A 25,711-nucleotide genomic window follows, 5' to 3' on the forward strand; every position below is an offset into this window, starting at 1 on the left:
TAATATACACAGAGTACATGGTACAGACCCATGCAGGCCCTGTGCTTGCTACTTCAGTCTCTGTGAGTCCATATGAGCTTTGCTCAGTTGATTTAGAGGGCCTTGCCGACCAGTGATAACAGCTTTTAAATAATACATTTCAATTATTCCTCAAGAGCAAAACTTAAGAATGATACAGAGACAGTGTAAATCTGAATTGTAATATATTTAATTTGACCTTACTATTAGAAAAATCAACCCATATTCAAACATATAATATAACCATACTTTTCTTAAAAATACTTTCTTCTAATTTTAAATGTACAGCACAAAATGAAATTTCTATTGGCCTACCTGAAGTAGTTTCTTCAGCACTCTTTCCAGTGGCTTTGTCTTCCGTACTAGTCTTGATTTCAGAGTTTGCTGCACAAAACAGACTACTTTAATTTTCTAAGAAAACACTAATACAATCAAACTAATGAATCTAAACTAGAATTTAAGCTAGAATTTTAATCACTTTAGGTTCTTTCATGCTGATCTAAGTAAAACCTCTCTTTGGAAAACAAAATATTTCCTGTGAGGCTGTGTGGTTCTGTGTATGCATGCATGCATTCAGGTGCTTGTGTCGTGTATATGGAAGCCAGAGATCAACATCTACTGTCTACCTCCATTGCTTTCAAACCTTGTATTTTTGAGGTAGGGTCTCCCTGACACTAGAGCTCATCCATTCAGCTAGGGTGGTTGGCTAATGAGCTCCAGGATCTGCCTGTGTTGTCTGTCCCCCTACTGCCCAACCCAGCACTGGGATTACAGGTGCATGCTATGCCTGGCTTTTGTGTGGGTTGCGTGGGAGCCAAATACAGGTTTTCATGCTTGTATACCCAACAACTATTCAACAACTGAGCCATCTCCCAGGTCTCCCTTTGGGAATTTTACAGAAAAATTTCAAAATATATCTCAAATATAAACCAAGAGGACCCAAAATAAATAAACAAACAAACAAACAAACAAATAAATAAGCCACTGAGTGATAGTACATTGTTACCTGGTACAGTCACAAGTTTATTGGAGTCTTTGTTTTTGATAATCCCAGACTTTTTAGCTTCTAGAGACTTCTTTCCAGATTTTGCTTTTAAAAGTAGAATTAAACCATTATTCTAAGATTAAGGGCCTACTCATTTAGTATATTTTATATTAATATATCAGAAATAAATAGCTCAACCTAATCTGAATAGCAATTTATTACATGTATTATTTATTTTCAATTTTTTACAAGTAATATCAAAAGCAAATTTAAGTCGAGACATGTTTTTGTTGCCTTTAAATTAGTCCCAAGTTTAATTTTCATGTGAAATACAGAATTAAAAATACATATTTTGAAATTTCAACAAAGGTTCCTTGGAATTAAACTATTAGAAAAGATATTGTTAATAGGGCCATGCTATTTTCAATGTACAACATTTATGTTAAATAGCGTTTCATTTCTTTATCAGAGAAATTAATCTGTTTTGAAGTAACAAACATCAGATATACTGTTTAAGCTGTGAAAGGGAGTAAAATGACAGTTGTAACAAGAAAGAAGAGGAAGGATTAAACCAGTTAAAGGGACAATGACAGAGCAACCTATGAGTATATTACTGTTAGACCATGCAGTTACATAGTTGTATATATATATATTGTATAGCCATAATATATTGGTACAGAAATAAATATTGATACAGAAACGTATCTTTAGTGGCATTTATTCTTAAAGACCAAAGCAGCAACAAATAAAAATCCTATATTGTAAATTTTAAATACTGAAGACTCTACTAAATGCTTCAAGATTAGTTACCAGATACTAGAAATTATTGAATTCTAAACTTGCTTTCAATAATGTATTCTTTAAATTTGTAAAATAAATTTAATAAGCCTCTCTCCCTCAGTTGTCTTACCTGTTTTGATAAAAGCTTTACCTTTTGCAGCTACCGTAACCACAGATTTTACAGAACCCGCTGATTTCCCTAAATCACAAAAGCTATAGTCAAAACTGTTTTACTTAAATAGTATCAATCTCCAAATTACCTTATTAAAAACAATACAAGAATAACATTTTATTCAAAACATAAAACGTTACATAAAATATTTTGGGACATCTAACAATGATAATTTCTTTGGGGGAGAGGTATCGATTACTAGAAAGTAGGATTTAAGTTAAATATTTCTCTGTATGTATGAATCAACTAGAAGCTGAAATACAAAGCACGAAGCTGAAACACAAGCAATCCCATGTGTTCACTGGTTTCAAAAGCAATTATGTAGAGCCTCTCTATGTATGAGTCCTTGGATCACACTTGACTGAAATCTATTTAAGAATACATGAAGGCCACAGAAAGTCTGCTCTTAATGTCCTAGTAGATCTATTATTAAAAAAAAAAAAAATCCCAGTGCCATATGTGGGATAAGGGTCCAAAAGTTGTCAAAACAAATATAGTCCCTTGCTGGTTCCTCTTGGTTGCCCACCAAAACTAGATGGTAAGATGCTATAGCTCAAGTTGCCACTCACCTTCATTACACGAAATAGAGAACTCAAGCTAGAACTGAGCTGGAAAGTTTCTCCCTCCTGGCTAGCTTCCCTAGTCTCAGAAGGTACTATGAATGCCGCTTGCAGAGAAAAGATATCAACAGTCTTAACCAGGTGTAACACCCACAAACTATAATATAATTTTGGCAGGCAAGATGTTCCTACTGGTGCAAAAGTGGCAAGATTATTATGAGAGTAACCCAACTGTTCTATGAATCTGAGGCACTCCCCACAGGAGGAACTCACACCTAGTACTGTAAACCAGGGCAAAAACTCATGGCTGAGATGGTTTTAGGGCCTAAAGGAAAATTAAATATTGTATAGCTAACATGGCCCCAAACTACTTTCTAAATATTAATATTTATACGATAGACAAATGCTACTCTCAGCCTTCATCAGAAAAGCTAGTCTTTGCAAAGGATGGTAGTAAAAGCAGAGATTCATGGCTATACTAGGTGATAAGAATAAGCAATAGTGAAATTTATAACACCACTCCTTCTAAAGCTCATAAAAAATTGGAGAAGAAGATATGCAAAGAATGTAAGAGCCAGAAGATAGGGAGAAGGGCTGTGAAATGCTATCTTTAGGGCATGAGATGGCCACTGTAAACACTACCACAGCAGCTGAGGTTGTATCTACCGGGCCTGCACAACACTGGGCCAGTCAATCATTAGTCATAAATCAGAGAGGGATTCAAAGGGTCCTATCACTCCTTGCTAAACTAATGGTTATTGGTGGATTCAATCATCAAGCTCCAAAGGACAGGACAAACTAAAACAAAAGAAAACACATGGATATAAGAAAGAACTTAGGCGGTGGTAGTGCACACCTTTGATCCCAGTACTCAGAAGGCAGAGGCAGGCGGATCTCTGAGTTTGAGGCCAGCCTGAGCTATAGAGTGAGTTCGAGGACAGCCAGAGTTATGTGCAGAGAAACCCTGTCTTAGAAAAATCACAAAAAAGACAGGACTTGTACAGAATAGGCAGACACATCAACAGGAGAGAAATGAGAGAAGGTAAATTTAATTCATTTTATACATGTATAAAATTATCAAAGAACAAATTTAATAAAAATTATAGGTAGCAAGAAAGTAAAGAGAAAACAGCCCAGAATTAGATTATTCGTAGATCTAAGTTTTATACAAGTTAAAGCTTGGGCATTACTTAATTCTATGTACTTCCCCATGACCCCACCCTGCCACAAGGTTGGTAATTGTTACAACTTCGTAATAGAGACATAAGAGTATAGCTATTCTTTTAAAATAAATCATATAAAAAGAGCCATTAACATCCATAAAACCAGAAATAATCTATACTCACCCATTATATTCATAGACAGGCAAATGAACAATACAAGTGCCCTCTCAATAGCTGCAGTTTTGCTATCCAAAGTTTTAATTACTCATAATGAACCGCCAACTGTTCAACAAGCCAGTATTAAATAGAAAATTTAAGAAAAAGGCACTTTCTGAATTTTAAATTGGGGATCAGTCTGAGAAAAGGGATGGACTCCCGAGCTGTTCAGCTTCAGAGAGTCCAGCATATGCAGACCATGCATGCTACATTCCCATTAGTCATTAATAGCCATCTCTGTTACACCTTTGAAGTCTCACAGTGATCCTCATAACTCATACATCCATGTAAGAAGGCATAAACTGCTTTCTTTAAAACAAAAATAAAAACAAAAGCCAATGCTGGGCGGTGGTAGGGCACACCTTTAATCCCAGCGCTCAGGAGGCAGAGGCAGGCAGATCTTTGTAAATTCAAGGCTAGCCTGGGTCTACAGAGAGTTTCAGGACAGGCTCCAAAGCTACACAGAGAAACTCTGTCTCAGAAAACAAAACAAAACAAAAACAAAAAAAAATCAAGAGTATGAGAGACTACTTCATATAACTTACTGTGGCTAATTTTAAATTAAACTTTATCATAGCCAGGTGTGGCATACCCCTTTAATCCCAGCACTCAAAAGGCCAGAGGTAGGCTGATCTCTTGAGTTCGAGGTCAGCTTGGTCTTCTTAGGAGTCCAAGCCATCCTGGGATATACAGTAAGACCCTGTCTCAAAATCTTAATTGTAGGTATATGTATATATGATTATACATGTATGAATATATATATATATGGGTTCAGTATTATCTGCAATTTTAGACATTTACTGTATGTCTTAGAATATATGAATGTATCCCTGTCCATAATAGGCAACTACTGCACCAATCCTTAGAATCTGGCTTTTAACTAGTTAATTCTTAGTAATGCACGAGTTTGCTATTCTGAAATAAACTGACCAGTTAAGAGATTTCTTATAGTAACTCTGTTATTATCATAAACAAGTTCATATTACCACTTATATGAGGATGCTAGAAATTTAAGAGAAGAATGTCTACAGCAGTTAAGGTATGGCTAGCTGCTTTAGTTCCCAGCCCAGCAATCTCCATTTGTGACTCCCATAAACTTTAATCAAACTGTTTGTTAAATAAATTAAATTTCAGTTTCCTAAAGATGTATGACCATCTTAGAAGACAGTCTCAGAATACTACATGAAAATTCCAAATCTGTCAATTACAATGGTATTTTCCTTTTTAACACAGAGAAGATAATTTAATATACTACTCTCCACCCTGAAGATCTCTTGTCATAACCTATATTTAGCACACACAGGAGGGAAAGGAGAAAAGGGGAATACACCAGGGTAAAGTGAAAAAAATCTTAATCATTACTTAAAAAACTACAGTGAGTCAGGCATGGTGGTGCACACCTGTAATTCTAGCACTCAGGAGGTTGAGGCAGGAGTATCAGGATTCAAGGCCAGCCTTGACCACATGGCAAGTTCAGCGCCCATTTGGGATACATGGGATGCTGTTTTGAACAACAAAACAAACAAACAAACAAACAAAAACCCACTATAGCTTATAAAAACTACATGTGCATTTATATGGACTACTATATAAAAGACAGTAAGTCTTCAATGAAAGAGGAGGGAAATAGCTATGATATTCATTCTCAGAAATACTCCTTTAGTTAAATTATTATTCTTTGATAATATTAGAGCACTGGGTATTAAATCTCATTCTGAAAACTACTAAATGACTATAATCTCAAAGATTAACACATATATTTAACACATACTTTATCACATGAAATACAAGCCAATTAATTCTTCAGCAATTTAACTAGTAACTAGAATCCTAATAAAATATACTTCACAACTGGCAGTGTACTTCAATAGTAGAGCACTTGCCAAAGAACTCACAAAGTTGTGCATTCAATCCTCAGCACTACAAGAAACAAATGGGCAATATATAAATAGCATACCTGTAAATCTGTTCACTTTGAATGTAGATGGCTTTATTCGTCCAGTTTTGGCTAAAATAATGAGAAAAATGTTATTTCAATAAAACATTACAAACAATATTCAAATTTAGGTAAGAGCTAACCTTGGAATAATTTTCGAAGGGCATTGCAACCTCCAATCCTTTCTGTCCTAGGAGTTATTACTTAGAAAAATCCTTAGATAAGGATTTTTAGTGTTGGGGGGGGATTCAGTTGGTAATGTACTTGCTTTGTAAACAATGAGGACATGACTTAGATTCCCAAAAATCATAAAATTCTGAGTATTAATCCCAGCCCTAGGAAGGCAGAGACAGAAGAATCACTGGGAATTAGGTTAACTGGTGAGCTCAGAGTAAATAAGTGACACTGCCTAAAAGGAAGAGGACAGCATTCCTGGGGATGAGACCTGAGGTTTGCAGAAGAGGCATAAGCATATGCATATGTATTCACACATGCATAATAAAGCAAACAACTCAAATTTTCTCCCTTCTTTCATTCAATAAAATTTAATAATATTAAACTTTCCTTCAAAGGCTGTACAAATAGTTCCATTAATATTGATTGAGAGTTGGGTGGGCTCTATTTCCACACTAACAAAATCACCAGCCTATCCTGGTAGCAAGAGATGCCATCTTTCAGCATGAGAATGAGTCTGATTCATTTTTTCTTTAATTATGGACATATACATAAATTTTCACATTTAAAAGTCTCCTATAAGTCAGGTGTGGTGGCACATACCTTTAATCTCAGCACTAGGAAGTCAGAGGCAGGAGGACCTCTGTAAGTCTGAGGTCAGCTTAGGCTATGTAGAGAGATCCTGTCTCATTAAAACAAAACATAAACAAACCAAACCAAAAGGAACAGTATTTGGGTCACCTCTACTAAAGGCTCAAAAAATAATGTTTTCCTAACACCATTTTACAAGAAGTTTCAAGTAAATTGACAAAATACATTCATTTGAATGAGTTTGAAAAATTAACTTGGTCTGGGGGGCGCTTAGTGGGTAAGTGTTTGCCTTACAAACACAAGGACCCGAGATCAGATACCAGGGCCAATGTAAAGTTGTATGCAATAAACATTCATCTGTAATCCAAGCATGCCTCAGGCAAACTGGAAGAGACAGGAGAATCCTTAGAAGCTCAAGGGTCAGCTAAACTGGAATACACAAACAGCAAGCAACAAGGGATTCTGACTCAAAACATGAAAAGCAAGGACCATGAGGGTGTCTGTCTGTCTGTCTGTCTCTCTCTCTCTCTCTCTCTCTCTCTCTCTCTCTCACACACACACACACACACACACACACACACAGTTTACAACTTACCAAAAGAGGCTGAAGTAACAGTTTTAATGGTTTTGGAAGCATCTGTCTCTTTTCTATTTAAAAGAAAAAAAAATCAGAACCACTGAAAAATAGTTCTAAGTTCTATACATTTCTAAAACTGGAGTGTTTAAGAAAATTTAAATTCATGTACAATTTTATAATCATGGTGGTTAAAAATGTAGTCTTAAAAATTAAAATTTCTTAACACAAATGAACGTTAATTTTTTATATGAAAATACAGATTCACTTACTTTAAAGCAGATGCAAATGACTTCTTGGAATCTGAAAGTTTCTTCTTCATTTCTTTGTTCTAAGAAGGAAATATTATTCAGAACAAAAAATTAGCTTTCCCCCAACTAAAAAAGACAGTTTACACAATACAGAAAAATGTATAGAGTTCAACAATGAAAACATTCAAAAATCTCTGTACTCTGAAGTATAAATAAATGGTCATTACCCTTTTGTACTTAAATTTCCTTTAATTTTGTGATCATGTTTTGGTAATTACAACAGCTTCAGAAGAACCTCTGATTCTGTCCTCCCTTCCTATACCCATATTCTTTCAACAACATAAAATGAGACTGAACTTACTGTTCCTACTCTTAAAAATTTTCATCAAACTCAAGGAAAAAAAAATCAGTCCTGTAGTCTCGCCTTTTTATGTGGAATGCACTCCCAGAACTCTAGTAGATGAAACTATACACAGTATGAAACCATATACAATTTTTCACTATATATGTATATATATATATATTTATATATCTCAATGCATAAATTAAGTAGAATAAAAGATTAATGGTGGTAATAGAACATAATATACTGCAATTAAAGTTATATGGTCTCTCAAAACATCATACTGTCTTTTTCACTTTCAGGAAGTATTTCATGGCTTCTTTGGCATATACAGACTGCCAACATATACACTAAGGCCATACCTGAATAAAGTAAGAATTACTTGAATAAAAGTACCATGAACATTTGAGAGGGTAGTGTATGTCTTTAATCCCAGCACTCAGGAGGCAGAGGTGTGGAGTCACAGAGGGGCAGAGGCAGGCCAATGTCAGTGAGTTGGAGGCCGGCCTGGTCTACACAGGCACTCAGCAGAGCTACATAATAAAATTCTATCTCAAAAAGTACCAGATGGTACCATACAAGCTTCCAAAGGAGGGAAGCAACCAGTCCTACCCACCCAGCTATGATGCTTATGAACTACAACAATGGTACAATAACCCTAAGGGTGCAATGGTGGCATGCAGACCTTGGCGGCAACCATCGGCTCTCTAACTGGACTTAAGATCCACTCAACAAAGTGGAAACCATGCCTAGTACTGGAAACCTAGTCAACTACTGTTAGTGAAGACCACTTTTCTACATCCACATATCCCTAACAACAATCTAAACATTTGTCCTTATACCCACAGATAAGTATAGCCATCACTCCTCATGAAGGAAACTTTTGCAACAGACAAGACCATTACAGAAAACCAGAACCAATCAAAATGCAGAGTTATGGAGCCCAGTCTCAATGGATACATCTATAAAACATTCCCCCACCTAAGGCTCAGAGAACATTTCAGAAGAGGAAATATAAGGAAAAATTGTAAGAGTCAGAAGAACAGGGAATTTGCTGTGAGATTATGTCTCTTAGTAATGTCAGAAGCTACACCCATAGAGTCTCACAAAAGTGACTGCCTAAATATAGGTGACACCAATAGATATGCTCAAGTGGACAGGAGAAAGCTCATGAGGCCTTAACCACAAAGAACTACAGGCAACCAAGGAATGCTGAGAGTGGATAAAACAGCCTTCTCTGGAAAGAGTACACCAATTGGTTAGTCAATATCAAATGGTCAGCCCTGAAACATATGAGTAACAGTATATATACAGACTGAGCAGATTATATTTAGGAATATATGTGTGTGTGTGTATCACACGTGTGTGTGTGTGTGTGTGTGTGTGTGTGTGTGTGTGTATGTATATGTGTATATGTTTATGTGTGTGTATGTATGTATGTGTGTGTGTAACTGCAATGAATTAAAAAGTGTCCATGAATCTGAGAGAGCAAGGTGTGGTATATGGGAGGGTTTGGAGGAAGGAAAGGGAAGGGAGAAATTATGTAATTGTATTATATTATAATCTAAAAAAACATAAGCACCATGAGTTCTCAACAGTAAATACAAAAACAGAGACCACTACTGAGTAATTGAAGGGCCGACAGTATATACATCATGCATATACTCGACAGAAGGGTTCTTCACATCTTACCAGGATAAAGCCAGACAGTTGTGGACTTCCCAATATTGAACTTAAAACATATGGAGTATCTCTTTCAGAATTTCCCACTTAATACTTTTATACTACAGTTGACCCTGGGTAACTGAAACTACAGAAAATGAAATCCAAAATAAAGGGCCACAGATAATGGACTCTTAAGAGTTTATATTACATATCCCAACTACTTTGGGTCAACAAGATTGTTTATTGGGTAAAAGCTTGTTGAACAAACCTGACAACTTGAGTTTGATCCCCAGATTCCAGAGTGAAAAGACCGTATGTGTACCATCTATAGGCACATCAGCCACACAAAACAATAAATAAAATTTAAATTTACAGTATAAAACTTGGGGCTGGACAGATGGCATAATGGTTAAAGAGTCCTGGCTGCTTTTTAGAGGACCTAGGTTCAATGACCAACACCCATATGGCAGCTCACCATAGAAAGCTGCATGTGGTGGCTCATGCTTGTAACAGCACCAGGGAAGCTGAAGCACAGGGATAGAAATTTGAGGTTAACCTGGGCTCTATATAGTGACACTCTCTTCTCCCAAAAATCAACAAAAATATGAACAGAAAAATGGAAAAAGATACAGGAAATTCAATAGAGGAGTTAACTTAAATAGCTAATATTTTTAAAATAATACAGCATGTATTACCTACTAGATTTTTTTAACTGAAGAGATTAAGATGGTGTTACAAGTATACCAGTTCTCATAAATCACAAGGGTGTAAGTGACTGCAGCTACTCTACAGGTGATGCATTAATACCTACATCCTTCACCCAAACAACTGTTCTGGCATGTACAAATCATAAATACAAAAGGATGGCCTATAAAAGTCATGAGGAATTAACTAAAGTCTTGCTTTTGGAAATGAAAAAAAAAAGGAATAATTAAGTATCTATACAAAAGGAACTGGCAAGATAATCATTATTATCACATAACACAACACTGAAGTCATCAAAGAATGAGGAAAGCCTCAATTACTTTTAAGGTTAAATTACTACTAACTGAGGAATATGTGCTAATGAATCTCTAAAGAAGGCATTCCACAGCAAATAAAAAGCTAAACTACAAAAACATATATAACCATACTTACTGGAAGCAATACTTACTGGAAATTTCTAAATAATTCTATAGATATTATCTATGAACATTTGAAGCACAGAAAATAGTCTAGGAAAACTGAACTCAAACACTAATATTTCTAAAGAAACAAAGGGCTCCAGAGAACAGAACAGATTTTACTGATGTAAAGTTCAAAACTTGTAAGCATAATTATGGTTTCAGAAACCAAGGATTACCTGCAGGCAGAAGAGAAGGTTTAAGAATTGAAACAAACCAGTCATGGGGACTTCTACAATGCTGTCAATATTATTTCTACTTTGCAACCCAGCAGTTTAAGGTTTGTTAATCTGGTACTATCTTGCCTTAGTCTGTTGCTCATCACTTAATATTATACTAGTTGTGGTAGTACATATGCATACAGATAAAAAGAAGTTTTTAATCTTTTGGACTAAGATTTATGTATATTCTATACATGTCCCACATATTTAAAAAGTTAAGTAACAAAAACATTTAAGTTCAATTTACCTGTATTTTTTTCTTTCCTGGAACACATACTTTCACACTTTTTCCTTTTATTTCAATAGGCGTTGTTTCAATGTGCTTCATGATTGTAGTAACTGCTTTTCTAAACTCCATCTCCAAGTAAGCCTAAAATAAAATTTCTTGTGTATGAAACAAAATCTATGTTTAAAAGATCCATTTTATTTATATTCAAAAATGTTTAAGATAGGGTCTCATCCAGGCTGGTCTTGAACTGCTATGTAGCCAAGATTGCCCTTCAAATTTTGACCCTCCTGTCCCCACCTCTCATATGCCACCTCACCTGGCTTATGGCTCTGCATTTTAAAATGGAGTTAACACTTCTCTGTGGAACATAAAACTATGAGGTTATCTCCATCTCAAGAACTGGTGTTTTGTTTTCTTTTCTTTGTTTGTTTTGCTAACCTATAATTTGATATTAAGGATGTTTCACACACAATACACATTTAACTTTATATAACTTCTATACTATTACCAAGATAAGGGATGCAGGCTCCTAGAACAGGAAGAAATGGGAAGGCATGGCTAACTGAACAACAGGAGGGTGGCCAAGATCTTTAAGTTTGATTTTTTGTTTTTTAACAAGTTTTTAAAAATACACATTTTTTTTTCCCCACTGGGGTTGGGAACTACCAAAGAAACATTAGTTATTTTTACTTAAGATTCATCCATAGTGAGCAAATAATCCTAAGTGATAAGAAATGAGGAATGGGGCTGGAGAGATGGCTCAGCAGTTAATAGCACTGGATGCTTTTCCAGAGGATCTGGGCTCAAATTCCAGCACCTGCTGCAGGTACCATGCACACATGTGGTGTACAGACTACATGTAGACAAAACACCCATACACATAAAGATCTATTTTTAAAAACTGAAAGAAATGTGGAATAAATTACAGGCTTTTAGTTTCTATAGAAATCTCTAAGAAATATTATGGGTTGGTGAAAGGTTTATCTAGTGAAATGAGACTCGGTTTTGATCTCTAGGTATCACATCTGGCATGACCACCAGGATCTTTTCTTATGCTCTCCCTTCACCAAACCCCTTCTTCTTCTTAGCAAGTCTTTTTCTTATCTTCATTTCTTTGTTTGTGGCCCATGGCATTTAATTAAAATTGCATGCATTAGCAAAGGTGGGACATTTTGAGCTGAGGACCAAACCCAGAGCCTAGCAAGCACTGTACCACTGAGCTAAATCCCCAACCCCAAGCCCTAAATTTTTAAAGCCTTTTGCTTAAAAGCAATTATCATGTCTTCCCTTTTCCTTAACTCACAATAGTCTGTTACTCTTAGTCTAGAGTTGGTCCACAATTCACAAACTTTATTAGGAGTATAGCATACATGTAAACAATACTTATTGTACAAAGGAAATAATTTATTTCATATAACTTGTGTGTCCAAATTCTGTTTATTTACAATTTTTAGAATGTTTTCTCGTTCACATATCCATACTTACCTTCTCTAACACAATGGCAAAATACCTGGGACCCTATGACCAGCCTACAAAACCTTAAATAATTATTATCTGGCCCTTTATTGTATAAAAATGTCTATTCCCTGGAACCTTGTTCATTCCTGGAAGCTTTCCACTCTGTCAATGCAAATACTGTGGAACATTTATGTTAACTGTCAGTGAACAATGACATACACAGGACAAGCAGCTAAGATACCAACATCACCACCACAAGAGCAACAAGTCAGCCTGAACTTTCATAAATGACTAGATGACTCACCTCATTTCTACAAGGAACAAGAAGGACATCACTAATGTTCCCAAATGGCTGAAATGCTTTTTTAATCTCTTCTTCAGTAAAGCCATCCTCTGGAAGTTCAGACACAAGAAGAATTGAACTGGAAGTCAAAGACTGATCTTTCCGAGACCGAATCTGGAATGAAAGAAAACATGTACGACACAAGGTACGGTGATTATAACTCCACATATAATCTCTACTACTCATCATAATATCTTTATGGATCTCTTGTAGATATTACAGCTTTGTTCATTCTACATTCCAGTAATTCAAGGGATGGGAATAGTACTTTTAAGGACCCATACATGCCAGGTGTGGTGCTGCACACTTCTGCCAACACTTGGGAGGATGAGGTAAGAGGATTATCAAAGTTTAAGACAAACCTGGGCATTATAGCAAGATACTGTCTTTTAATAGAAAAATGCAGGGTAAGCTGCTTGCCTGCACTGCCAAGATTGGGGCAGCATGGCAGAGCAGATGACTATGAGCTAGAGGACAAGGAACTTAAGTTCTTTCTGAGGAAGATCAAAGCCCAGAAAGGTAAATAAGTCATCACCTGTTAACTCACAATAAAAGTGTTTACTGTCCAGTATTTCTTTTTAAAAATGAAATAAGAAACAAGGCAGAGTGGCACATGTTTTTAATCTCAGCACTCAGGAAGCAGAGGCAGGCAGATCTCTGTGAGTTCCAGAACAGCCTGGTCTACATGGTGAGTTCCAAAACAGTCAGAGCTACAAAATGAGACTGTCTCAAAACAAACAAACAAACAAAAAAAACAAAAAATAAAGGAAAGAGGGAGCCGGGCGGTGGTGGCGCACGCCTTTAGTCCCAGCACTCGGGAGGCAGAGGCAGGCGGATTTCTGTGAGTTCAAGGCCAGCCTGGTCTACAGAGCGAGATCCAGGAAAGGCGCAAAGCTACACAGAGAAACCCTGTCTCGAAAAACCAAAAAAAAAAAAAAAAAAAGAAAAAAAAAAAAAGGAAAGAGGATATATATACACACATTCAAAAGTACATATTACAATACCATATAAATATTAGGCCTATTAGAATTATTCTAGTAATAGTTTAGGAGATGTTATTTAACAATAACTCAACAAAACATACAATAAAACAGCATCTCCGTATAGTAACAAGTAGGTTATAATCAAAATAATTCAGGACTAAAAAACAAATTACACTGCTATACAGAAAGTATAGACAGAAAATTACCAATTCTCACATTTCTAGCTGATAAAATTAAGACTCATTAGTGCTGGTTACATTCACTTCACCAGCCACGCAGCTTCCAAAGCTAACAAAAAGCTTCACCATCACAGCACATGCTTTGTTCTGAGACAGTGTATGTAAGAAGCCTACTGCCTCAGCTTACTTGTCTACACTAAAGGAGCAGGTTACTACCCTGACTACAACTTTTTTGGGTATATCAAAACACTAAACACCTGGCATTCCTAAACTACAAGACTGAATTACTAGGCTTTTTTTATTATTCATAAGAAAAAAAATGATCTAACATCAAAGTAATTAACAAATATCGATTACAAATTTATTGGAAATTTATTGGAAATGTGACTCCAATGATCCAATTGTATTTTCTGCTTGGCATACTAACAAATGCAGATATACTTGCACTAATCCACAAAAGAATTACTGACCTTACGTTGGACAAAAGCACCTTTACCAGACACCTGTTTACCTTCTGGTAAGGTGTCATCTTCAAGATTCTTAGACTTGTGAGCAGCGGTTTCTCCTAAATTTGAGTCACTCTTTACAGAGCTTACAGATTTCACTGATGGCTTTGTTCCACTGCAAAGTTTAGGCTTTTGGGCTGGTAAGAGTCCTTTATCAACTGTTTCAGTGCTTTTCTGTTTATTAACTTCTGTCCCATGTACAGAACGTTGTCCTCCATCTTCTAATGCCTTTTTTCTATCTGGTTAAAAAAATACACATATACATATGTACAAATTAAAAAGAACTAAAAAGCATGTAGCATTCTTACAACAACCCAGTCCTGTCTCATTTCTTTGGATTTTATTTCTAAGTGTACATTATTTACTCAAGCATTTATTAAGCAAATATTTATTTAATGAGAGATTATGCTACAAGACAATGTTCATAAAACCATATAATCTAGTAAATGTCTTTTTTTTTTAAGGAAGTTAAAGAACCATTTCAAGACACTAAGTAACATGAGTAAGATTTCAGAGCCATTCTCAAGCTTAATAAGGAGCACACACATACTACATACATGCTTGCACACAGGTATACACACACATGCACACATGTGGACACACACACAGTTCTCAGTCTTCAACTGCTCATTCTTCAAGCTCTATATACAGCAGTGTCTTTGTTCAGTGACTTTTCCTTATGTCAATAGTCCTCAAAGTTTTGGTTGTAGAGTCCCTTGACAAACTCAGGAAGCCAGAGTTTATTTTTTGTTATATTCTTTTTATTTAACACATCAGAAGTTAAAGTAGAATTTTAAAACTGCTAAATCATTTAATAATAAGCTTGTATATTAACATATTTTTATAGAAAATTAATTACTTATCAAAAGGATGAGATGAGTAGTATCGTTCCACATTTTTCCAAATATGTTAACACTGAACTTGAAAGATACCTATCCCTGCTTTTTTATAAATCCCTGCTTCTGTACCCATTATGTATGGTGGATGAACAATTTTGGTTCAAAGTACAAGGAAAATCAACCACAACACAGCTATGTTCTTAGAAAAGGAAAAGACCTCACACAACACTGAAAAGACCTTGTGGAACCCCATGGGAGACTTAGGGTTTTGAATTATACTGAGATTAGCCAGCTTACACTTTTTACTTATTTCCATTTCCATTCAATTTCTTAAAATATATTGAATATAATTGAAGACATGTTCAAGGTACTACCTTAACATGAACAATGATTTCTTTCATTATGGGTTATGTGTATACATGTGTGTGTGTATGTGTGTGTGTGTGTGTGTGTGTGTGTGTGTGTGTGTGTGTGTGTGTGTGTATTTTAATAAATGAGCCACTTTTAGAAAGGTCATTAAACCATTATTAAATAATTAAGAGGTAATTATTCAAAATATGAGATTGGCCTCAAACTTATTGTATGTAGCTAAGAATAACTTTGAAATCTTGATCCTCGATCTTAGCCTCCCCATTTGCTAGAATTACAGGAGTGTATCACCTGGCTTATCTTAGGTCCTTGGTTTTTATTATTTATTTATTTTTGGTTTTGGTTTTTTGAGACAGTTTCTCTGTGTAGCCCTAGCTGTTCTGGAACTTGCTCTGTAGACCAGGCTGGCCTTGAACTCACAGAAATCCACCTGCCTCTGTCTCCCAAGTCCTGGGATTAAAGGCCACCACCCAACTTGGTCCTTGATTTTTAAAATGGATGCAGATGAACTAAACTTTTCATACATCTTGTCAACTCTCAAGTGCAAGTTCAATTTCATACAGCAACTTTAAAATTTAATAAAATACAACAGTTCATTTCCAAAACTGCAAACAAAGTGATGGCATCAGGATCATTAGTGTACCTGATCTCACTGATCTTCTTGATGTCCTTTCAGAGCTAACTGATCGGTAGGACTTTGGGCTTCTTCTAGTGAGATTTCGACTTCTATATGGAGAACGGGATCTGGATCTAGACCTGTATTTAGAAATGACACGATGGCAAATTCTCGGACTTCGACTCCTCGGTCTATAGGTATAACGAGCTGGACTTCGAGATCGACGGAATCTGTGACTTGAGCTTGATCTCCTAGAATGCCTCGGACTGGGGGAATGAGAATGAGAACGTCTTCTTGGAGTTTCATTTTCTTTCCTATTGCTCTCATTTCTACAGAGTAGAAAACAGAAACAAGATTCAGCAATTCAATGTAGATTTAAACTATATTAAATAACAGAAGTAGCTTTTAAAACACATTTATTTTTATTACTTATTATTTGTGAGTGTGCACAAGTGTGCATCTGTGTCTAGGTAGGTGCCCAAGGAGATATCAGATCCTTTAGAGCTGGAATTATACATTGTGAGCCACCTCTCATGAGTGCTAGGAACTGAACTATGGTCCTTGACAAGAACAGTAAGTGTTCATAACCACTGAGCAATCTCCCCACACCTTTCATTGTATTTTTTTACTTTCATTTATCTATCTATCTATCTATCTATCTATCTATCTATCTATCTATCTATCTATCTATCTATCTATCTGCTTTTGTTTTAGAGACAGGCTCTCAGTATGCAGCCCAGGATAACTCTGAATTTGTGGCAATTCTCAATTGCAGTCTCCTAAATGTTGGGATTACAGGTGTGAACGACCATGCCTGCGTGGCTCAGTAGTAGTTTATTTAAAACAAGCAAATGGGTAGGAAAACAGCTCAGAGGTGCTTTGCAAGCAGACAGCCTGAGTTTGATCCCCAGAACTTACAAAGTTACAGAAAACAAACTCTGGAAAGTTGTTCTCTGACATCTACAAACACCATGGCACATACACATATGCATATGAACACACACACAGAATAAATAAATGAAAAAGTGTATCTACTTTTATGAGTACAGAAAAAGTAATCTGAAGAGATGATTAATCTTCAATTTGCTTAAAACTTTCTTCTTTCTAGTTTACCTTAGAGTATTTTTATCCACTTCCTAGATTTTTCTCTGTATCAGTTATTTTGCAAATATTTTAAGTTATATAAAGAAACTAGGAATTTGTCTGTTTGTTTTTCAAGGCAGAGTTTCTTCACATAGCCCTGGCTATCCTGGAACTAGCTCTGTAGACCAGGCTGACCTTGAACTCACAGAGATCTGTTGTCTCTGCCTCCCAAGTGCTGGGATTAAAGGCATGTGTTACCAACACCCAGCTGGAAATTATATAAACTGTTTTACAATGAATTTTCCCTGAAAGATTATGCAATCCAAACATATTTCACTGACTTCTGTACATCTGTATGCAGATCCTAAAGGAACTCAGAACTAAATAAGACAATTCTCAGCATTCAAGTTATTTATATATTTATAATTAGGTGCCCACAAACACAAAATGACAATAGGATCAGAACAAAATATTAAGACTAAAGAAAGTGAAAGTCCATAGAAGAAAGCACATTTAAGCTGGAATAAAGAAGACCCATCAATGTTTGCATTTTCCAACTGTTTAAAAATAAACACAATAACAGGGTGTGGTGTGTATGTCTTTAACCCTAGCATTTGAGAGGCAGAGGTAGCTAGGACTCTGTCTACAATGAAACCCAAAATCAAACATGATAAAAACAAGACAATTCCAGCCGGGCGGTGGTGGCGCACGCCTTTAATCCCAGCACTCGGGAGGCAGAGCCAGGCGGATCTCTGTGAGTTCGAGGCCAGCCTGGGCTACCAAGTGAGTTCCAGGAAAGGCGCAAAGCTACACAGAGAAACCCTGTCTCAAAAAACCAAAAAAAAAAAAACAAAAAAAAAAACAAGACAATTCCAAAAAATAACTTTACCGTTTACTTTTTAAAAGAAATAAGTTGTAATAATTAATACTATTAAAAAACTATTACCTTCTGGATGGGAGAATCTCAGGGTTCCAATCAGGGTATCTATTTGAAAAATAAACACTATTATTAATGACAGTTCAAGCAATAATAATCTTTTACATCATTTAATAAAGTTAATCATTTAATTAATAATCAATTAATCTTTACCTGAAATGTGTCAGAACGGCTCAAACTTAAGTTTATATAATTTAAGAAGTTGAAATATGGTCAGGTAGTGGCAGGAAACATCTTTAATCCCCGCACTCAGGAGGCAGAGGCAAGCTAATCTGTTAAGCTCGAGGCTAGCCCTGTCTACAGAGTGAGTTCCAGGACAGCCAGGGCTACACAGAAAAACCCTAGCCCCCCAAAGTTTTTTTTAAGTTGAAATATGAAAAATTTTTTTTTGAGAATAACATTTTTATGCCTAATTCACTATCTGATCAAGGTATCACGCTAGTAAATACATCAGAAAACATTAACCAAGACCTCATTTTTTTTTAAAGTCAAATAGTAAACACAAAAGATTTTAAGGTATAAAGTATTAGTCTAGGTAGAGATAAACAAAGAGTAGAGAAGATAGATGCTAGGCATGGTGGTTCATGCCTGGTTTCCCAGCACTTAGGAAGTGGAAAAAGAACAGAGTTCAAGATCACCTTCATCTATATTGGCATTTCTCTTTCCTCCTCTTTTTTTTTTTTTTTTTTTTTGGATAGGATTTCTCTGTGAAGCCTTGGCTGTCCTAGAACTTGCTCTACAGACCATGCTGGCCTTGAACTCAGAGATTTGTCTCTGCCTCCAGAGTGCTGGGATTTAAGGTACCCATATATTAGCATTTCTCAACCTGTGGGATGAGACCCCTTTGAGGATGAATGACCCTTTCACAGGGGTCACATATCAGATATTTACATTACAATTCATAACAGTAGTAAAATTATAGTTATGAAGCAACAAAATAATTTTGTGGTTGGGGATCATCACAACACGAGGAACTGTATAAAAGGGTCGCAACATTAGGAGGTTGAAAATCACAGGTCTACATGAAACACTGGCTCAGAAGCTAGCTCAGTCTGTAAAGAACTTGCTGCACAAGATGGAGGACCAGAGTTCGAACTCCAAACTCCTGTAAAAAGCTGGGCATTACAAGCTGTGTGCTTGTAATCTCAATGCTAAGGATGTAGAGATATGCAGATACCTTGTGCTCATAAGTCAGCCAGCCCAACCTAATTATGAGCCCCACGTCTCAGTGAGAGATCCTGTCTCAAAAAAGAACGTGGAAGGCTCCTAAGGATCAACATCCAATTTTGACCTGTGGCCAATACAAGCCTATACACACACATGCACTCCCTCATTGTGCCCCCACCCCATACATAGAGGGGAAGACAAAGAGAGAACTATCTTAACCATTTTACAAAATTCTACAGGAAGGCTGAAAAGAAGTCTTGTCAAAGTTAAAGCGGCATCCTGCTCTTGAAGAGAAGCATCCACACCAGGTGGCTCACAGCTACCTTCAAGTCTTTCAGGAGGATCTGATGTTTCTGGCCTTGTAGGCACCTACACTCATATGCATGTAGCCACATACAGATGCATACGCATATACATAATTTAAAAACAAACCTCCAGGGAATGTATCATTTTCACACTTTCTGTTGGGACACACAGAACACAACATTGTATCATACTCTTTTAAGTTATATCCAGCAGCACTTGGAAAAATACATGTAAGAAAGAGGAATTAAAAGAAAAGATTGCTTTTTAGGTAGTCCTTTAAAAATGTATTAATGATCTTGGCACTGGAGAGGCAGAAGCAAACACTATCTCTGTGGATTCAAGACAATCTTGGTTTATAAAAACCAAGTTCCAGGCTGGCCAGGGCTACTTGGTGAGAACCTATCTCAAAAAGAAAAAGAAAATCTATTAACAGGCCTGGACTTGATTACAGCTAGTATGGTGGAACAAAGAACCTGGAGGTAAACCCCAAGTGGTCCTACTCCAGGCACTGGTTGCTGCAGCACAGAAGTAATGGTGGGCATAATAAAAAGGCCAAGTGGTTGGCTGTGGGTCTCCTTTAAAACAGTGGTTCTCAACTTTCCTATTGTTAAGATATTTTGAAAGAGATATCTTTACAGATTGTACCATTAAGAGGATGGGAAGAAATCTGCAGATAGGGAAAACATCAGGAACTTACAAGATTGTCCCCAGCTAAGACTCATAGCAAAGGTGGAGAGGGTGCTTGAACTAGCCTTCTTCCCCTGTGCTCAAATTGGTGTCTACCTTAATTGTCATCATAGAACCTACATCCAATGACTGATGGAAGCAGATGCAGAGACCCACAGCCAAGCACTTGGCCAAGATCCTGGAGTTCAGTTGAAGTGAGAGAGAAAGGATTATAAGAGTGGGAGAGGTGTGTGTGTGTGTGTGTGTGTGTGTGTGTGTGTGTGTGTGTGTGTGTGTGAATCATGATGGGAAAAAACCACAGAAATAGCTGACCCAAGCTAGTGGGAGCTCATGGACTCTGGACTGAAGGCTGAGGAGCCTGCATGGAACCAAACTAGGCATTCTGAATGTAGGTGAAAGTTGTGTGGCTTGATGTGTTTGTGGGTCCCCTGGCAAAGAGACCAGGACTTATCCCGGGTATACAAACTGGCTTTTTACAGCCCATTCCCTATGGTGTGATGCCTTGCTCAGCTTTGATGCAAGGAGGAGGGGCTAGGTTCAGCCCCAATGTAGTATGCCAGCCTGTGTTGACTACCCAAGGGAGGCCTTACCCTTGATGAGGAGGGGCTAGGGGTGGGATGGGGGTAGGTGGGGGGGAGCAGGAGAAGGGGAGGGAGGTGGAACAAGGGTTGGTATGTAAAAGGAAAGAAAAAAAATTTTTTTTTTAAAAAAGACCCTTTAATACAGTTCCTCATGTTGTAGTGACACCCCAACCATAAAATTCATTGCTATTTCATAATTGTAATTTTGCTACTTGTAAATATCTGTGTTTTCCAATGATCTTAGGTGACCCCTGTGAAAGGGTCATTCGAGCTCCAAAGGAATTGCGGCCCACAGATTGGGAACCACTGTATTAGAGAAAGAAATAAACTAGGGAGGGCCCTGAAATCAAGTTATAAACTTGCACGAAAAATAAGCAATGGGAGTTCATGAACATTTATTTCTTCAATTAGAAAATTAATTATTATTATATGAGTATGTGTGCAGCTGTGTATGCTATGGCACACATATGGAGGTCAGAGAACAATTTGTGAAGTCAGTTTTGTTTGTACCTTTCCACCTTTACTTGGTCTCCAGGGACTGCGTTCAGGTAATCAGGCTTGCATGGCAAGCACCACTGCCAACAAAACCATCTTGCTGGCCCCCTCATGAACATTTCTAAAGCAAGGATAATAAGGGAATGTTTCAAGAACATTTATAAATGAGTATCTGGAATTATGGGGAAAGATAAAGACTGAGGTATTTAGAAATTAAACATAAAAAAGCCATAACTATACCCTTATGAGTGAAGTAACACAGGGTAGATGTATAAACATGGGGTCTGAGAATAGAATCTTATGCTTGCTAACACTTAAACAGAAAAAGAAAAAACAATGTAAGAATAAAGAATCAAGAGAGAAAAAGAGGTAGTGGGAACAGGAGTATCAAAGAAGGCTAAAAATACTACATCTTCATCCTCGAACTTACCAATCTTACCTATTAGTAACTGGACATATTGATTATATTAAATTACTAACATTCAAATTTCAATCTCAGCAGCAAGATAAAAGGTACAAAATGGATTTTTTGCTCCTCTCCCCATTCCAGAGACAGCTGAATCTTATGCAGGGACAGCCTCCTCCCTAAGACACGATGGCAGAGGTCAGAGGGATCATTTACCTGTACTGGATGACTGGTCACCAGGGCTACCTTCAAATTTGACAAAGTTGATATTGTTGCCATCAGTGACCCTTCATTGACCTCAACTATATGCTCTACACGTTCCAGGATGACTCTACCCACCACAAGTTTCACAGCACAGTCAAGGCTGAGACTGGGAAACTTGTCATCAATGGGAAGGCCACCTCCACTTTCTAAAAGTGAGATTCCACCAACATCAAAAGGGGTGATGCTAGTGCCGATTATGTTATAGAGTACTGGTGTCTTTACCACTATGGAGAAGGTCCACTTGCAGGGTAGAGTGACCATCTCTGGCCCTTTAGTTGATGCCATGTTTGTGATGGACATGAACTACTTGTATGACTTGTATGACAACTTACCCAAGACATCAGCAATGCCTCCTACCCCACCAACTGCTAAGCCCCTGGCCAAGGTTATCTAAGATCACGTTGACATTGTTGAGGGACTTGTGACCACAGTTTATGCCATCACTGCCACCCAGAAGACTGTGGATGGTCCCTCTGGGAAGCTGTGGCATGACAGCCAGAACATCATCCCTACATCCACTGGCCCCTGTTTTGGGTAACTGTTGCCTTGCTTGCTGACCTTGACCTTGATATCCTCCCTATGCTAATTCCCTGCCAGGTTCCACCCTCCTGAATGCTTAAGGGAAGTTCCTTGTCTGTGTATTTTGCATAATGGGCATTAACAGCTTAGATGCAAGATTGTAAAACATGGTGGCAAACTTCTGCCCTCTGGGGTTCTCCCATTGTGCTGTAAGCCTGTATTTAAGACCTCCTCCCTCCTTCAATAAAAGGCATTGGGGGAGGGGGGAAGGGGGAGATAATGGAAAAGAATGATATCTGTTCTCAACCAATCTGGGAAAGGCAAATAAGCAAGGAAAATCAATCAAAAAATTACCTACTGGGGATTAAGTAGGAAGGAGACAGAGAAGGATCACAGGGCGCTCTCCTTTTGGAAAATTAAACATACCTCTCTAGGATTATTATTTTAAATAAGCAATAGCTTTAAAAAGTATTTTTAACAAATTATCACACTGAAAATACTTAATAGTTATATGTGATCATTAGCTATTTTCTAACTCTGCTGCCTGTAAAAAAAGGGAAGAAAATGTTCTTACTGTTGACGTAATTGCCGACAGCTCTCAATATGGGTGGAAGTATTTTGATGCTGAATCCAGTCCTATTGTAAAAAAAGAGAAGGCTGAAATTAAAACAATCCTCATGCTGACTAATGAATTAGGTTTTTTTTTAATGACAAAAGGGTATTTGAAAATTTAACAAATCTAATTATAAATATTTAGATACAACATAATTTTCACAAATAAAAATTAAAGTCCTCTGAGCAAATACATTTAACCCCACATCATGTTAATCCCATTGAAATGATATTTAAGTACAAAATTTTTTAATTATAGCCATGAACATTCATTTTGAAATGCATACATATATTTAGACTTGAAGAAAAGCATAAACTTGAAAATAACATCTCAACTATAAATCAACATTTCAAAGAACACCAAAAATTCTATCAAGTACTATCTCTGAGATGGTGCCTTCAAAAGACAGCATCTTGATGACTTACTCCTCTGAAGGTCAAGCAAATGCAACTGACCACCAAAACATATGACCTCAAAATCTAGTGGCATTCCAAACAACACACTCACTATATTGGGAAAAAGATTAGTAAAATAGTAAAAATTGTCACTGATCAAATCTAATTTATTTTCAAGATTTAAAGGAAAGGAACACAATTTCAAAGACATAGTATCCCTTACACATACAGCTTTACAATCAACAAAATGCTTTCCTATACACTTTTTTACAAATAAATGTCCTAAAATTACATTCTATAACAATAAGTATACCTCCTAGAAGATATATTTGATTAGAAGAGGGGAAGGAAGAACAGATAATACAGTTTTTAACATAATAGTCTTCAAGGCGAAACATGTCTATTACTCAGTGTTTTATTGTTCCTCCAGCATTTGGAGAGGAAAAAAGTAGACAGGAAAAAAAAAAAAACAACCCTTACTAAATAGCTCTGTATTTTAAAACTTCTGAGAAAAACATTTGTTTCCACTTTCAAAACATTTTAATTTAAATCACCCCTAAAAAACAAAGCTTCCACAATTAAACTACAGTTGACATTAATTCTGAATTCTACCTTGTCAAGACCTGAAAGTCAAGCTACTTCCAACACTGTGCATCTAAGTTTTGACAGACTAAAGGTTTTCATTAAACTGTAAAAACAAAATGTCTGCATAGCCTTAGTGCTACAAATAAAAAACTAAAAGAATTCAGCAATCAAGAGTCTGAGGTAGTGCTCAACCCATGTCTTTGATATAAATTAGGTATTGTTTTTACCAAACAGACACACTGGCAGGCAGGAAATTAGGCATGATTTATTTGCACCATAAAATGTTTTATTTGAGTAAGTTGCCAACATTTATATTTATAAATCCAGATTGCACCCCCACATCTGATTTTCAGCTTTTCTTGAAACACATACAAAGAAATGATAATAATGGATATGCTTCTTTGTAATACCTATATAAGCTGAAGGTGGTCAATGCCCTGCTTACTTAAGGCACTTTTTCTAATTCAACTCACACATGCACACTATCTTCCAATAGGCATCCTTCTTGATACACTAGCTCAGTAAATGTACCTATGCAACCCCAATTTCTAGACTTCATGGTACCTAGATAGCTGCTCAAAAGCAGCACTGCCTCTATAGGAAAAATAATTACCTAAGAAGCAAAGATGCTCCAAGAACTAGATTTGGGCTGGCTCTGAATCAAGCTATGACCAACTCCTATCAAAGTTTGCTCTTTATTTTCTGACTGGCTTCAAAAAAAAAATGTTTGTTGCCCAATGACCAGAGTTCAATCCATACCTGGACCCACATGATGGAAGGAAAAAGCCTGATTCTCACAATATTCTGACCTAGACAAACTCACTGTGGACACATGTGTACCCACACTCACAAACACACAAAATATATAAATGAGTAGATAAGTTGGGGGATTTACTTGAATCAAGTTATTTCAATCAGAAGGACATAGAAAATTAAATCAAATCTCTTTAAAACCTGAACCCCAGTTTGTGAGGAAGCACATCTTACATTCTATTACTGCATTCTCAAAGTACACCTCAGGCTATAGTTTTAAAGACTCAAATGTAGAAAGCAAAGATGTTGTAGGATTTACTTAGTAGGAAAAAGCCTGAAATTAGAAATCACAAATACTGGCTACATATTTCTAATATCACAAATATACACATATACACAAGGCAATAAAATATATCACTGAAACAAGAGGCAACTTGTACATCTAAATCCACATTCACATGCCATTATTGTCCATCGAGCAGTGATGAATTCTTTAAATAGCTGAGCCCCAATCTGTTACCCTGACTGTTAAGACTGGAAGCAGGGAAATATATATAGATATATACACACACACACATATATATGT

The 25,711-nt window shown here is 36.7% G+C and overlaps 1 protein-coding gene across 11 annotated transcripts in view; it reads right to left on the bottom strand.

Annotated features, from left to right (window-relative positions):
- Znf638 (zinc finger protein 638) overlaps positions 1-25,711 on the bottom strand; it is a 129,492-nt gene that overhangs the window by 33,212 nt on the left and 70,569 nt on the right. For 9 of the 11 annotated variants that reach the window (XM_052721421.1, XM_052721419.1, XM_052721414.1 and 6 more), the window contains 12 exons: positions 23,354-23,415; positions 18,364-18,402; positions 16,362-16,663; positions 14,475-14,749; positions 12,804-12,956; positions 11,060-11,182; positions 7,442-7,500; positions 7,191-7,243; positions 5,852-5,902; positions 1,914-1,982; positions 1,025-1,108; positions 334-402 (listed from right to left, as the gene is read on the bottom strand). In XM_052721421.1, the coding sequence (XP_052577381.1) occupies positions 334-402; positions 1,025-1,108; positions 1,914-1,982; positions 5,852-5,902; positions 7,191-7,243; positions 7,442-7,500; positions 11,060-11,182; positions 12,804-12,956; positions 14,475-14,749; positions 16,362-16,663; positions 18,364-18,402; positions 23,354-23,415 (1,339 nt within the window). The remainder of the gene's footprint in view (positions 1-333; positions 403-1,024; positions 1,109-1,913; positions 1,983-5,851; positions 5,903-7,190; positions 7,244-7,441; positions 7,501-11,059; positions 11,183-12,803; positions 12,957-14,474; positions 14,750-16,361; positions 16,664-18,363; positions 18,403-23,353; positions 23,416-25,711) is intronic. The other 2 variants (XM_052721411.1, XM_052721415.1) reach the window with 1 other exon arrangement.

This window comes from Peromyscus californicus, unplaced genomic scaffold (genome assembly GCF_007827085.1).
Source record: "Peromyscus californicus insignis strain IS unplaced genomic scaffold, ASM782708v3 Scaffold_6__1_contigs__length_162567912, whole genome shotgun sequence".
Taxonomy (NCBI): domain Eukaryota; kingdom Metazoa; phylum Chordata; class Mammalia; order Rodentia; family Cricetidae; genus Peromyscus; species Peromyscus californicus.